Source organism: Mytilus edulis, chromosome 4 (assembly GCF_963676685.1).
Source record: "Mytilus edulis chromosome 4, xbMytEdul2.2, whole genome shotgun sequence".
Classification (NCBI taxonomy): domain Eukaryota; kingdom Metazoa; phylum Mollusca; class Bivalvia; order Mytilida; family Mytilidae; genus Mytilus; species Mytilus edulis.
Window position 1 is genome coordinate 38584133 of NC_092347.1, and position 15890 is coordinate 38600022.

At 32.0% G+C, this 15890-nt stretch overlaps 1 protein-coding gene across 3 annotated transcripts in view; it reads left to right on the top strand.

The window, feature by feature from the left end:
• Positions 1-2605: 2605 nt before the first annotated feature.
• Positions 2606-15890, top strand: part of LOC139521850 (hephaestin-like) — a 331235-nt gene continuing 317950 nt past the window's right edge. For 2 of the 3 annotated variants that reach the window (XR_011664079.1, XM_071315510.1), the window contains exons 1-7: positions 2606-2789; positions 3257-3495; positions 4065-4247; positions 10317-10572; positions 13204-13310; positions 13740-13863; positions 14565-14791. Coding sequence is in view for 2 of the 3 variants with exons in the window: in XM_071315510.1 (XP_071171611.1) it covers positions 2614-2789; positions 3257-3495; positions 4065-4247; positions 10317-10572; positions 13204-13310; positions 13740-13863; positions 14565-14791 (1312 nt within the window). In the remaining variant the exon portion in view is untranslated. Of the gene's footprint in view, positions 2790-3256; positions 3496-4064; positions 4248-10312; positions 10573-13203; positions 13311-13739; positions 13864-14564; positions 14792-15890 lie in introns of all 3 variants that reach the window. The other variant, XM_071315509.1, reaches the window with a different exon arrangement.

The following is a 15890-nucleotide window of genomic DNA, read 5'->3' on the forward strand; positions in this document are numbered from 1 at the left end:
AGTAGTCTCAGCATATCAACGACTAAAGGGCATACGAAGAAATTTGAAAGTCGTCTTAATCTGAGCGTCACTGATGAGTCTTATGTAGACGAAACGCGTCTGGCGTATAAAATTATAAGCCTGGTACCTTTGATAACTATCAAGTTATTAAGATGGAATGTACACTTGGTAAATGATGGTCCACAACACACGTTTCATCAGAGATACAAACAAAATGTGCCATTTTAAATCATGCCGATGCATTGACTTTTGTTTGTAAATGGTACTCTTATGAATAGTAGTATACCAGCTGTGATACCGCCCTGTTGGTTGACAAGAAATGCAATACTAGTAAATGGAGTTTTATGCGTTGTTTATTTTGGAGCCATCTTTTCAAGTTTGTTTCACATCTTTTTCTCTTGAGGTTTATTTTGTTTAGTTTTTTTGTGGCTTAAATTACGATAACTTTTTACTTTAGAACTAGTTAATTCTTGAGGATTTTAAAGCTCTTAAGGGTCTTTAATAAATTTGGAATATTAACATTTTCACCATCTCTCCAAAAAGAATGATTCCTTGATCTGTCGCCTGTGGTTAGTTTTATTAACACCCTCCTTTTGACTACACTTTAAACCACAACAACTTTACCATTTTTATTATCTTATCGTTCACTTTCTGGATTCTATTTGCACAAATGAATGGTTCCTAATTCGGAAATCAAATACAAATTTGATAATTAAGTGGAATGTTAAACCTAGACTACTATATATATAACAGTAGTCTCAGGTTAAAACAATAACTATGTATATGGGCTACTACCGGCATTAAATCTGTGCATGGATGTATAGTTACACAGTCACGATGGATTCGTAATTAGGACCTTCATCGGATTCCTCGTTTCGGAAGAATGCTTTCGGCATGTATAATAACAATATTTGTCATGATGGAAGGCGACACTTTGCATGGCAACATTTTTATCCAAATTTAGTATATACCCTTCATGCCGTAATATTCAAGCTGCGGTGCAAATCTATCATCCTTCATTCTGATAAAGGATAAAAACTTTTCTCGTTTTGAAAATGCATGACATAATTTATCACAGGGACTTTAACAAACATCAATCCAAATATCCGTTGTTGTTGGGTTATTTTTATGGCCCCGCAACAAAGTTGTCGGTTCCGTCTTTCCGCAACAAACCGTTATACGGACTTTTTTTCTAAACGCCTTTAGATATTGGGCTGATTTTTTAGTTAACCATGATGAGTTACAGATCAAGTTGATGTTTTGCTGCGCTAATTTTTGCTGAAATTACGGGCTTAGGACTTTGATAAATTGTTGAAAATCACAGTTATAAGGACTATTTTTCTAACCGCCTTAGATATTGGGATGATTTTTGGTATGTCAGTTAACCATGATGAGTTACAGATCAAGTTTAAGTTTAGTTCCGCTCCGCTGATATTTGCCGAAATTACGGGTTTACAACTTTAAAAATTGTTGAAAATCACAGTTATACGGACTATTTTTCTAACCGCCTTAGATATTGGGATGATTTTTGGTATGTCAGTTAACCATGATGAGTTACAGATCAAGTTTAAGTTTAGTTCCGCTCCGCTGATATTTGCCGAAATTACGGGTTTACAACTTTAAAAATTGTTGAAAATCACAGTTATACGGACTATTTCTATACGACTTCAGATTTTGAGCTGATTTTTTATATGTGACTGAGAATACCATAATGTTTGTGTCCATGTGTTGTTGAAATTGCAGATTTTTCAACTTTTTTGAGACGGGGCCATTCGTGTCGTTTCGACACATCTAGGTTGCATTTCTGTAAATATTGACAATGCAATTTCCCATAGGAACTCCTTTTACGGCTAAAACTGTACCACTTTTACTATGAAGTTTTGAAAAAAATCTTATCCTAGAATTGAAAGTTCATATGCACCACAATTTTTTTCAAAGGTCAAAATATAGGGCTGTGCGGCATATTTTCAACGTTTATATGCCCTGAACTTCTCAGAGTTTAAACTTACACTAATTTTCTTAACTACCCCTACCTCGAATGAAAGGTTACCACAGATTTCAATGTAAACAATATGCACGTGTTTATTTACTGGTAACATTCCCAAGTTCTGTCTCTGCGATATGGAACACAAAGAGCATAACTGGGAACCAGTATGTAAACAAAATGAATTTTCTATGAATATTCAATTACTCCCCAAAAGAGGCGTGTTTTGAGAAACAGCTGTATTTACAAAGTGCAACCTCTAGTTGTTTGTTTGATTCTTTTTAATTATTATTATCACTCTTCACAATCTACGACTAACATATAACCGGCGTTTTCGATGTTTTTTTATTGGAGGGGGTATTCTATTTTGCTATATGGAGGTGAATTGACATATCTTTTTTTTCTAACATTTGGAATTTAGTTCTAATTTAAAGTCTCTTATATTATGTTAACACGAACAATATTCAGGCATTTCTTCATTTTTCGGTCAATTTCCCCATTTGTTGTTTTACTTTTAAGTATCTCTAAGGTCAAGGAAGATGTCATGTAAGTAGATCGAGTGCATTGTTTGCATTTCCGGAAATGACTTTAAGTGAAAATACTATCGAAAACATCAGTCAGGAAATAACATGTACACTGCAAGATGTATATCATTTATACAGTTAAAACCCAAAATGCACGCTTTAGTTGCAGTTTTATTGTTTTCTTTTTATTCCATTGAAGTAAATTCCGAACAGAAAATACATTATATTGCAGCTGAAGAAATCTTGTGGGATTATGCTCCAAGTGGTCGGAATCTTGTATCGTAAGTTTCTTAGATTTTCTGATTACTTTAATATGACTGCTTTTAAAATCTGGAATATGCCAAAAAACCTTTATCGAAGATTTTCAAAGGCACTGTATTCCACTTAGTATAAGTTTTAAGTAAAATATAAGGAAATTCTCGTTTGACTGTAATTTGTAACACAACACATTTGCCGTAGAAGGGTCAAACTTGTCCCTACATTGACGCTGTAACCGCCTATATAAGACAAAAAAAGATATTACTAATCAAATGCAGTTCTATTATTTTTTTCTACATGTCATATTTTATTGATTTTGTACATTCCACTAGTTTAGCACGAATTGAAACCATTTAAATGGATTAAAACAATTGCAGCAAGTGAAATGACATCCATAATTTTTGAATGACTGGTGCTTACTTCATAAATATTCCCAATATATGTTATTGTATTTAGGATGACGAATACGTTATTTATAATTTCTCCATAGATCAACTGAGAGGGACCTTAAAGAACAGAACATAGAACACGTTTACAACAAAATAATATACAAAGAATACACCGATCGATATTTCAACACCACCAGAGACTCTCCAGATTATTTAGGTTTTATTGGACCAATTCTAAGAGTTGAAGTTGGAGATGAACTGATAGTTATTTTCAACAACACCGCATCACATAGTCTTAGTATACATCCGCACGGAGTACCTTACACAAAAGCAAATGAAGGTAATAAAAACCGCATTTTTGGCTCCTGTCATAAGTCGGGAGCCTGGGTTGATCTTATAGGATTTTTTATTTTAGTTCATTCATATGTTTTTGGATTTCAGTATGAGTCCATTTTCACTGAACTAGTAAACCTTTTTGTTTAGGGGCCAGCTGAGCAAAATTCAATTGGGAATTGGTCAAAGAGACAACAACCCGACCAAATAGCATAACACAGCGGAAGGCCACCAATGGGTTTTCAACAAATCCCGCATCTGGTGGCGGGCTTCAGTTGGCCTAAACAAAATTGTATACTAGCATGTCATGTACTTAAAAGTTTACAGGAAGTTTACTTTTGAAAAAAGTTTACTTTTGATGAGGGTATTGGTGCAGCACTTAATTCTTCCATTTTTCATTTTGTATCAAAGTAAAAATAAATTTAGTCAGAATAGCATATATGTTGATTTGTATAGTATTTTGTTCCAAGTGATTTTAGTTTCACTTCTAGCACCAGATCGTTTTGGTATTCATCTTTCCAAATTGTCATTCCTTACTTGTTTCATATTCGTATTAACTTTGTTTTTTCACCACAGGTAGTGCATATGATGGTCAAACAGGTGTATCACCGGGTAGTAGTTATAGATATTCTTGGAACATCACAGAAGAAAGTGGTCCACAGTTCGGGGAAGGATGCATTTCCCATCTCTATCATTCAGATGTCGATTTTATCAAAGATGTCAACACGGGTTTATTTGGTTTCATCCTTGTATGTTCTAGTAAGTGTTTGTCTTGAAATACAAATAATAATAATAATTTAAGTTAATATTAATGATTTTTTATGCGACTGTCATACAAGCGAAAGGTTTAGCTAGCTATAAAACCAGATTTTATCCACAATTTTCTACATAAGAAAATACATGTACCTTTTGAAGAATAGTTGTTCTTCATTCGTTTGATGTGTTTTAGCTATGGACTTTGCTATTTGATTACGAACTTTCCGTTTTGGATTTTCCTAGGAGTTCGGTATTTTTTTTTTCTTTTACTTTTTAAGCATTTGAAAGCGTTTTTTCGATATCTTATTTTAGTAAGATTAACACAATGTTAAAGACTTGAGACGATTTTGAGCATGACATGTTGTATAGACAACTGTTTATTGTTGAAGATGTGTGTTGCCCTCTGGAAGTCTTTGGACGATTCATTGTGTGGTTGGTTTGTCGTCATATTGATATTTCCACTATTCGAGAATACTTTTTGCTAAATGCAGTTGCCAATTCTTAGAAAAATCTCGATTTTGGCTCACCTGGCCCACAGGGCCAAGTGAGCTTTTCTCATCACTTGGTGTCCGGCGTCCGGCGTCGTCCGTCGTTAGCTTTTACAAAAATCGTCTCCTCTGAAACTACTGGGCCAAATTAAACCAAACTTGGCCACAATCATCATTGGGGTATTTAGTTTAAAAAATGTGTGGCGTGACCCGGCCAACCAACCAAGATGGCTGTCATGGCTAAAAATAGAACATAGGGGTGAAATGTAGATTTTGGCTTATAACTCTGAAACCAAAGCATTTAGAGAAAATTTGACATGTTGTAAAATTGTTTATTAGGTAAAGATGTATCTGCCCTGAAATTTTCAGATGAATCAGACAACCCGTTGTTGGGTTGCTGCCCCTGAATTGGTAATTTTAAGGAAATTTTGCCGTTTTTGGTTATTATCTTGAATATTATAATAGATAGAGATAAACTGTAGACAGCAATTATGTTCAGCAAAGTAAGATCTACAAATAAGTCAAATTACCAAAATGGTCAGTTGACCCCTTAAGGAGTTATTGCCCTTTAAAGTCAATGTTTAACAATTTTTCGCAAATTTTTGTTATCTTTTACAAAAATCTTCTCCCTGAAACTATAAAGACAAATTTAACCAAACTTGTCCACAATCATCATAAGGGTATCTTGTTTAAAAAATGTGTCCGATGACCGTGCCCACAAACCAAGATGGCCGACATGGCTAAAAATAATACAGAGGGTAAAATGCAGTTTTTGGCTCATATTTCTGAAACCAAAGCATTTAGAGCAAAACTTGTTCATTAGGTCAATATCTATCTGCCCTGAAATTTTCAGACCAATCAGGCAACCCGTTGTTGGGTTGCTGCCCCTGAATTGGTAATTTTAAAAAAATTTGGCAGCTTTTGGTTATTATCTTGAATATTATTATAGATAGAGATAAACTGTAAACAGCAATAATGTACAGCATAGTAAGACAAATAAGTCAACATGATCAAAATGATCAATTGACCCCTAAAGGAGTTATTGCCCTTTATAGTCAATATTTAACAATTTTCATAAATTTTGTAAAGGAGAAGGTCCCTTTTTGGCCCCAAAATATAGCAGTTTTACAAAATTGTTAAAATGAAAACTTTTAGTTATTTATTGGACAGTAGAATGCTTCTACTTCATAAAAATGGGTTGTTTTTGACAATACAATGCACATATATTGGGTACTAGTCCATAAAGTCATGCTAAATTACTGAAATCATCACAATTTTAGCATTTTAGTTAAATTTTAGACGGTTTTCGTGTAAAACAAAAGTGGCCGCATTCGTGTTCATCCTTTATATTGAAATGTAAGTTGTATTTTATGATAATACATAGCATATATAAAGGTTGAGGATGAACACGGATGCGGCTTCATTTTTGACCAAAAAAAATCTGAAAGTGAAATTTTTCGGCATATTTGGTAGATTTTTCATAAATTGAGCTTGAATCGGATCGTTTTAATGATTAAATCAGTTAAAATCGTTCACATGAACTAATTGATTCAAATGAAATAGACATTTCAGTGTTTAAAAAGTGGTCAAAATCTTTCGTCAGATGAACCTGAAATTTGAGGCCAAAATCGGTCCTTACCGGACCTACTCCTTTTTGTTAATTTTAACAAAATATTTTCCACTGTAACTACTGGGCCGAGTTCATTATAGATAGAGATAATTATAAGCAGCAAGAAAGTTCAGTAAAATAAGATCTAAAAACACATCACCATCACCAAAACACAATTTAGTCATTAATTCATCTGTGTCCTTTGTTTAATATGCACAATGACCAAGGTGAGCGACACAGGCTCTTTAGAGCCTCTAGTTTGGCTATTATCTTGAATATTATTATAGATAGAGATAAACTGTACACAGTAATAATGATCAGCAAAGTAAAATCTACAAATAAGTTGAATGACTAAAATGGTCACTTGACCCCTTAAGGTGTTATTGCCCTTTATAGTCATTTTTTACCAATTTTTCGTAATTTTTTCCTATCTTTTACAAAAATCTTCTCCTCTAAAACTACTGGTCCAAATTTAACCATACTTGGCCATAATCAATATTGAGGTATCTTGTTTACAAAATGTGTCCGATGACCCTGCCAACCAACCAAGATGGCCGCCATGGCTAAAAATAGAACAAAGGGGTAAAATGTAGATTTTGGCTTATAAATCGGAAACCAAAGCATTTAGAGCAATTCAGACATGGGGGTTAAATTGTTAAAAGTCAAGATCTATCTGCCCTGAAATTTTCAGATGAATCCGACAACTGGTTGCTGGGTTACTGCCCCTGAATTGAAATTTTTGAAGGAAATTTTGCTGTTTTTGGTTATTATCTTGAATATTATTATAGATAGAGATAAACTGTAAACAGCAATAATGTTCAGCAAAGTATTATCAAAAATAAGTCAACATGACCAAAATGATCAATTGACCCCTAAAGGAGTTATTGCCCTTTATAGTCAATATTTAACAATTTTCATAAATTTTGTAAAGGAGAAGGTCCCTTTTTGGCCCCAAAATATAGCAGTTTTACAAAATTGTTAAATTGAAAACTTTTAGTTATTTATTGGACAGTAGAATGCTTCTACTTCATAAAAATGGGTTGTTTTTGACAATACAATGCACATATATTGGGTACTAGCACCATAAAGTCATGCTAAATTACTGAAATCATCACAATTTTAGCATTTTAGTTAAATTTTAGACGGTTTTCGTGTAAAACAAAAGTGGCCGCATTCGTGTTCATCCTTTATATTGAAATGTAAGTTGTATTTTATGATAATACATAGCATATATAAAGGTTGAGGATGAACACGGATGCGGCCACTTTCATTTTTGACCAAAAAAAATCTGAAAGTGAAATTTTTCGGCATATTTGGTAGATTTTTCATAAATTGAGCTTGAATCGGATCGTTTTAATGATTAAATCAGTTAAAATCGTTCACATGAACTAATTGATTCAAATGAAATAGACATTTCAGTGTTTAAAAAGTGGTCAAAATCTTTCGTCAGATGAACCTGAAATTTGAGGCCAAAATCGGTCCTTACCGGACCTACTCCTTTTTGTTAATTTTAACAAAATATTTTCCACTGTAACTACTGGGCCGAGTTCATTATAGATAGAGATAATTATAAGCAGCAAGAAAGTTCAGTAAAATAAGATCTAAAAACACATCACCATCACCAAAACACAATTTAGTCATTAATTCATCTGTGTCCTTTGTTTAATATGCACAATGACCAAGGTGAGCGACACAGGCTCTTTAGAGCCTCTAGTTTGGCTATTATCTTGAATATTATTATAGATAGAGATAAACTGTACACAGTAATAATGTTCAGCAAAGTGAAATCTACAAATAAGTTGAATGACTAAAATGGTCACTTGACCCCTTAAGGGGTTATTGCCCTTTATAGTCATTTTTTACCAATTTTTCGTAATTTTTTCCTATCTTTTACAAAAATCTTCTCCTCTAAAACTACTGGTCCAAATTTAACCATACTTGGCCATAATCAATATTGAGGTATCTTGTTTACAAAATGTGTCCGGTGACCCTGCCAACCAACCAAGATGGCCGCCATGGCTAAAAATAGAACAAAGGGGTAAAATGTAGATTTTGGCTTATAAATCGGAAACCAAAGCATTTAGAGCAATTCAGACATGGGGGTTAAATTGTTAAAAGTCAAGATCTATCTGCCCTGAAATTTTCAGATGAATCCGACAACTGGTTGCTGGGTTACTGCCCCTGAATTGAAATTTTTGAAGGAAATTTTGCTGTTTTTGGTTATTATCTTGAATATTATTATAGATAGAGATAAACTGTAAACAGCAATAATGTTCAGCAAAGTATTATCAAAAATAAGTCAACATGACCAAAAAGGTCAGTTGACCCCTTAAGGAGTTATTGCCCTTTATAGTCAATTTTTAATAATTTTGTAAATTTTAACAAAATAATTTTCCTCTGTAACTAATAGGCCAAGTTCATTTTAAATTGAGATGATGAGATAATTGTAAGAAGCAAGAATGTTCAGTAAAGTAAGATCTACAAACACATCACCATCACCAAAACACAATTTTGTCATGAATCCATCTGTGTCCTTTGTTTAATATGCACATAGACCAAGGTGAGCGACACAGGCTCTTAAGAGCCTCTAGTTATAGATAGAGAGAAACTGTAAATAGCAATAATGAACAGCAAAGTAAGAGCTACAAATAAGTCAACTTGACCAAAGTGGTCAATTGACCCCTTAAGGAGTTATTGTTCTTTATAGTAAATTTTTAACAATTTTCATAAATTTTGTAAATTTTTGTAAATTTTTACAAAATATTTTCCACTGCCACTTCTGGGCCAATTTCATTATAGATAGAGATAACATTTTGATAATTATTCTACAAATGCCCTAATATGATTTCAGAGATAGTCAATAATTTAAGTATCCTTTCTTTGATAAAAAAAAATTAATATAGACAAATTATAATTTTTGTCTTTCATAATCCTTGCCAGATGAAATATTTTTGCTTTTAAACACAGAGTATGATCGTAAAGATATAACCAACACAGGATTTCGAGATAAAGTTGAAGACTAATATCAACATTCCCTTTAGAGCGACAACTTTACATGTATTGTTTGTTTATTAAAAGTCAGCGTCAAATGGATATTCAAATCCACAGAGCATGTTATTTGTGGTACATGTAACACAAATGGTGAAGAAGATTATGAAACATATGTTTTGTGTGGTTTTTTTTTTTGTGTGTGCGTGTGGGTTTTTTTTATCAAATGAACAAGAAAGTCAAACTGAGAGAACTTTTGCATCTTAATGTATAGAAAAACAGGCAGAACTAAGGATTGACAAATACAACAAAAGTTTAGAGGAAGCTGGCATTTGGTGAAATATTCTCATAACAGGGTTAGAAAGGAAAGGAAAACCCGAAAAAAATAATGGCAACTGTTCACAAAAAACCAGTTCGAGGTTGTTAATTCCCTTTTTGGGGGGTACCTTCAGATGTTTTTACCGAACACTTTATTTGTCTTAGGCGTGTCGTAAAATCTGAATCGATATGTGCAGGAAAAGGTTTTTTAAATGTGGATGTTGTGGTAAAAACATGTGAAGCATATTATTTTGATAAATTGTGTTTAACATTTTAATATATTGTGCCTAACATTTAAAAGAAATGGGGTTATCACTTTGATATATTGTGATTAACATTTTACAATTTATGTTTATAATGATGTTTTAATATGATTTTATGGAATAAATGATTTGACATTAAAGTTTATTCATTTTCTTTATAAATAGAACTATTTTTTCATTTCAGTTATTATGTATAATTCCTAACGTTTTTTAGTGATTATACATAATCCCTGAAAATTTTAGGGATTATATATAATCCCTAAACTAGCCAGTGATTCTACATAATCACTGATTATACAAATTCACTGTAAAATAGACACATAAAAAATAGAAAACATGATAAATACTATACGAGTAAGATCAATGTTGTTGCTTTTCTCCATCTTCGCCTTTCTTTTCTCAAAAGACAAAGTTTTGAAGAAAGACGAAGATGCCTTCTTTTACTTCGGAGAAATTGACGAAAACCTGAGTCATCTTGCTAATGTATCTAAGGACGATTCGAACACGCTTCACACCATCAATGGTTTTGTGTATGGAAACTTACCTGATTTAACGTTCTGTGTTGGTGCCAAGACGAGGCTCCATGTAGCATCACTGAGTAGAACTGATGATGTTCACACTGTCAGGTTCCATGGACAGTCATTTAAATTCAGAAACAAGAGGTAGCATGAAAAATATCTTATTATGCAATAACACATGTCTTACATTATCTATGCATTTAAGAACAAAGCGTGGTAGTACTCTGAAATCTGTTCACGAAAGAGAGTTATCTAAAATGATTCTTGGTTTACACGTCTTGCTAAAGAATTTGAATTCTAACAAAAAACTGAAATTGTCAGAAAAAAACCTGAAAAATAATTTAAAAAAAAAGAAGCTCATAACCATTTGACGCGACTGTCATTTTACCCGAACGTGACGATGTAACTGTGTATTCACTGCCTTTAGTTTTGCTACCATAATGATTAAGTACATTCAAATAGAGTACAAAATGAAAACCTGCTAAAAGGCTTACATCACTAAAAGAATCAGGTTTTTTTTTTTTTTTTTTTTTTTTTTAAATTGATACTTGTTTATTCCAAATATTTCCTGTTTACAATTTCCTCAGTTGCCCAGGATGCAAACTGTGGATTCCCGTTTACATTTAAGCCAACTGTCCGGGAAGCAGGAGGTTGAAAAATGTGCACTATATTATCCGAAAAAAATAGTATACATGTAATAATACTTATATTCTTTTATATGACAATGAGTGAAAAAGGAATATCTTTATAGAATGTACTACTAGTGGTAAATAATATAACATTATAAAAACATAAACGAGTGCACCTATAAACCAGATTCACATAATATTTTAACATAATCGAGTGCATCTTTAAACCATGGATTACCGTAATCAAATTGAATATAAATTAAAGAGATATAAAAAAAACCAGACAACATGACTGCTATCTCCTGCAAGGTATGTACTTATAGTATGAAATTAATTAATGTGTTTATTTTCTCTTTGTCTAATGTATTAATTGATAAATAACAGGGTACAGATTTCAGATGTGTTACCATGTATGATTTCCAAAGATTTAAAATATATGTAGAGGACATTTTTATCCCATCATATTTAATTTTGTTTCTTATTTTCCACACGGACCATTTTGTCAAAATAAAGAATAGATTTACAAGTAAATTTTGGTTCGAGTGACCACTGCTATCTCCCAAAAGCATAAACTGTTTTAAATTATCATCATCTAATTGAATATTCCATAATGTAAAAATATCTTTGATTTTACTAATGATTAATTTTGTTGTATTGCAATCGAAAAATAAATGTTGCAGATTTTCAGTATTATTTACAGTTTGGCAAATATGACATTTTCCGTTTGACAATTGCATTTTTTTAAGTCTACTTTCCGTATATATGATATTGTGAATGCATTTCCATTGAAATTCTTTCATTTTATTGGTGATTTTAACCTTTTTCAAATTGCCCCATACTATTTTCCAATTAATTTCGTGGCCATAAAATTCTTGCCATTTAAGTTGACATTTTGGATGTATATTCTTATTAATCATGTCTCGAATATATTTAAGTTTTAATTCTTTTGGTTTGATTGTTTTCCCAGATCTGTCTAATATAACCATTTCATTAGAAAGTTTCAATTCTATGTTTGGTTTCTTATTAATTTCATTATCAATTTCTAATATTTGTAAGAAGTCAATTGGTATTGCACTTTTAATTCTTGAAAATTCCGATATGCAGTTTCTTTTATCTCCAAGTTTTTCAAATATAGAACAACAACTGTTAAATTTGTTGGTTTCTACATTCCATATGTCTTTGATATATTTCATGTTACTATTTAGAAAGGAAGAAAAAAACAATGGCTTATTTTGAAATGAAATTTTTGAATTACCAAATAGTCTCATATTAAGTACCTCGTTCTTAGTTTTGGGATTATCTCCAATTTTTAGAAAATTAGACCATGTAAAAATCATTTTCTGATAAAATAAAGGAATATTTTTAATATTTAGTCCTTTAATATTTGAACATTTACATAAAAAATACTGATCATTATACTTGTTGTCAAAGTGTCGAAGCCAATACTTGCCAATCGCATTCCAGCTTTCTAATGGTTCATGGAGAATACGATAAAGAGACTTTATTTGTTTACTTCTAATGAATAAGTCTATACTAATCATGCCCATTCCGCCCTTTGTTATATCAAGACAACAAACCTGTCTTTCTATTTGGTTAACTTTCCCATCCCATATAAAATTCCAAATAATATTGTTTATTTCTTTTGAATATTTTTCAAGAATTCCCCGCATTTCAGTTTCATAACTACACATGGGCAATATGAAATTTTTTACAATTAAGGTTTTACCACTAAATGAAAGTTTCCTGCTTTTCCAAACGTGGACACAGTTTTTAATCTTTTCTATTATACTTTGCCATATAGCATCATTATCAATTTCATATCCGTGATTTACTCCGAGGGTTTTTACACTACCTGTGATCCATTTAATTTTATTAAATTTTAGTTTTTTCCTTTTAAGAGATCCTATAAGTAAACCTTTGGTTTTATCAAAATTAATTTTAGATCCCGAAGCTTTTTCGTATAGCGTTAGGACATCAAAAGATTTTTCTACTGATTTCTCATTTTTGTTAAAAAGCTGAGTGTCATCAGCAAACATGCATAATTTAGTTTCTATACTTTTAAAAGAATCAGGTTTGTAATTTGCAAGTTATCCCTTTACAAAATAAAAATTCTTATATTTCAAATATATATCTTCTCTTTTTCCAGATATGATACGCTTCCAGTATTTTCTGGTGTTTCTCTTACAGCGGAAGTTGTTCCATCTGAGGAAGGAATATGGCTATTGTCATCAACATCTGCATATCACAAAAAAGGTGAGAAACTCGAGAAATGGGGCAAAACATACATCATGATAAAAGTTGAAAGTTTTGCTTTAAAAAAATACATCATAGCTACGAATTATTGCATCAAACTGCGGCATATCACTGCGGCAAACTGTGGCATTTAAGTTAAGCTGGTATCGTTAATGTTCTACATCTTGTTCGATGCCTCTCCAATCAGACCCAGTCCCCAAGCTCAGTAGCTTTAATAGTACTCAAGTTTGGTGTTGGATTGAAAATACGGATAAATATCGCAATCAAGAAGGTGGCGGGGCAGATCGCATTAAGACAGATGAATGATAAATGTAATGTTAACTGTACTTTATTTATCGATAACAAGTTTTCATTCCTATATCCACGAATCAATTCAAATGTTTATGACTTTCTTAGTTAGTACCTATTTTCTGTTCCTATCGTTTATAGGTGGAATGCAAGCACTGGTTACTATCAAAAAGTGTGACAAGCCTAGACCAATAATAGATACTTCAACAAAGATAAGAAAATATTATATTTCTGCTGAAAACAGGTCTTGGGATGGACAATTGAGGTATTGTAAACTATTAACTTTATTAATAAATCCAGCACTTGTCGGTGTAAACTATCATGTAAAGTGACTGTACCGCTCAGTTAAATTTATGTTTAAGAGGAAAATGTGATTTCCTTCCTACATGATTAAAAAGAAAATAACTGAATATTATTATCGCCATATCTTTTGATCTTTTATTTGATTAGAACAAAATAAAAAGGACATGTAAAAAGTTAATATTTCTAGGCTCGTTTTTAGGATTCGCACTATAGATGGGAGAAGAATATTATAAGTACTAAAAAAAGAATGACGGCTTGTTTTCCACCTGATTGGAACCTAATCACAAAATTTGAAAAGAACCAATTAAAATAACAGTTTTTGCATAGTTGTGTTCAACCTGGAAGAGATTGAGAATTCTCGAAAACTTAAGATACAAATGACACTACTGATTAAAAAATAACAAAATCTACATATTGGACAGATAAGATAAAAAAAAATCAAGTTATGGTAGATTAACACACCTTTTGTTAACAGAACGTTTAAATACAATAGATTACAAATGTCCTTATAGTTGGTGATAAATATTAGCCTTGACAATTTTTCATTGACGATTATGATAGGCAGCTATTTCACCATGTTTTATAAAATTGAGAATGGAAACTGTTTATATTTGCGGTCATATTTTTGTTATCATAACGGACTGCTTATTGTTTTAATTTCAGAAATAGTTTGTTTGCTTATACAAATAGAAAGTTCGATAAAGAAGCTCAAAGGAGTGAAAAAGAATCCTATTTGGGGACAGTTTTTGTTCCAGTAATTAAAGCTGAAGTTGGAGATGTTATAAAAATCGTATTTTATGATAAGTTAAACAAGACTATTACAATCAAACCAGCTGGCCTTAGGACTAATAAAGAATACGAAGGATTAGTCTATAACGACAATGTATCTGGTAAGCTCAGCTCATAACTGCCATAATAAGTTGCCATATTTTCCATCCCAATGAATTTTCGCTATAGTTATGGCTATAAGTAGTAATCATTAATAGCAATATTGCCTGGTTGTATGTATTTTGTTCAAATTGAATTTTAGCATTTTTTTTAAATTGGTCAGTCTTTCATTGTTCCACTTGGACGGGATTGTTATGCATGTCTTGGCAACCGCTTGTATTTATTGTATTTATATGAGGAACTATTGAGAACAAACTTTATACATTGAAAATAAGATTTGAGTTTCCAATTGTGAACTTTCAAATAATATGCACCAACATTCCAACTATAACTGCAAACGAACTATTACCATCTCGACACGGTATTCAGGGCTTGTATTTCGTTAATAGAAACGTGCTAGTAACAAGGTTAATATTGAAATAAGGGTTATAATTTGTAAATTAAAGTAATGTCTGCAAAAGTTTAAGGACACAATGAGTAGTTATTATGAAATGATTGGCTGTTTTTGGTTCATGTTGCTCAGTATTTTGAAGAATGTTGCCTGTAATTTTGTCCCAGTTCATCTCAAAGTAATAGTGTTGTCTTGTTTTAGACTTTATGTTGGTTAGTTTAATTCAACTTCGGTACTGTCGTCTAGGTTTTATTTGCCCCTTTGTATAAGTTACCCGTGTCCTGGAGTTGGAGTTCCTAAAATAGTTCTGCTAATCTTACCAATACGTTCAGTCGACGTGCTTAGTTTTGGAATCAGAATTGAAGTTTATAAAGTTGTTGTAATGTTTATACCAGAACTGATTATAATATGAAGTGACTTTTTTAACGCGTGGTGAATATAAAAAAACAAGATGTTTTAACTGTTGTTTGTGTCCTGATCTTTAAAAATTGTAAAAATACCCTTATAAAAACTCAAACATTCCAGGCTTAGTGACGAATCAAAACAGCTGCAAAGCTGAATTCAATATCACGAAGTTAAAGAACAGTCATGACCACAATTTCAGAAATGTGCAAAACACGTGTACGAAAATCTACACCCAAGTGTTAAAGAACCTTACAGTTTTGAATATGTCAGCCTTTCATAACAATAAGTTTACAGAAAATAAACAT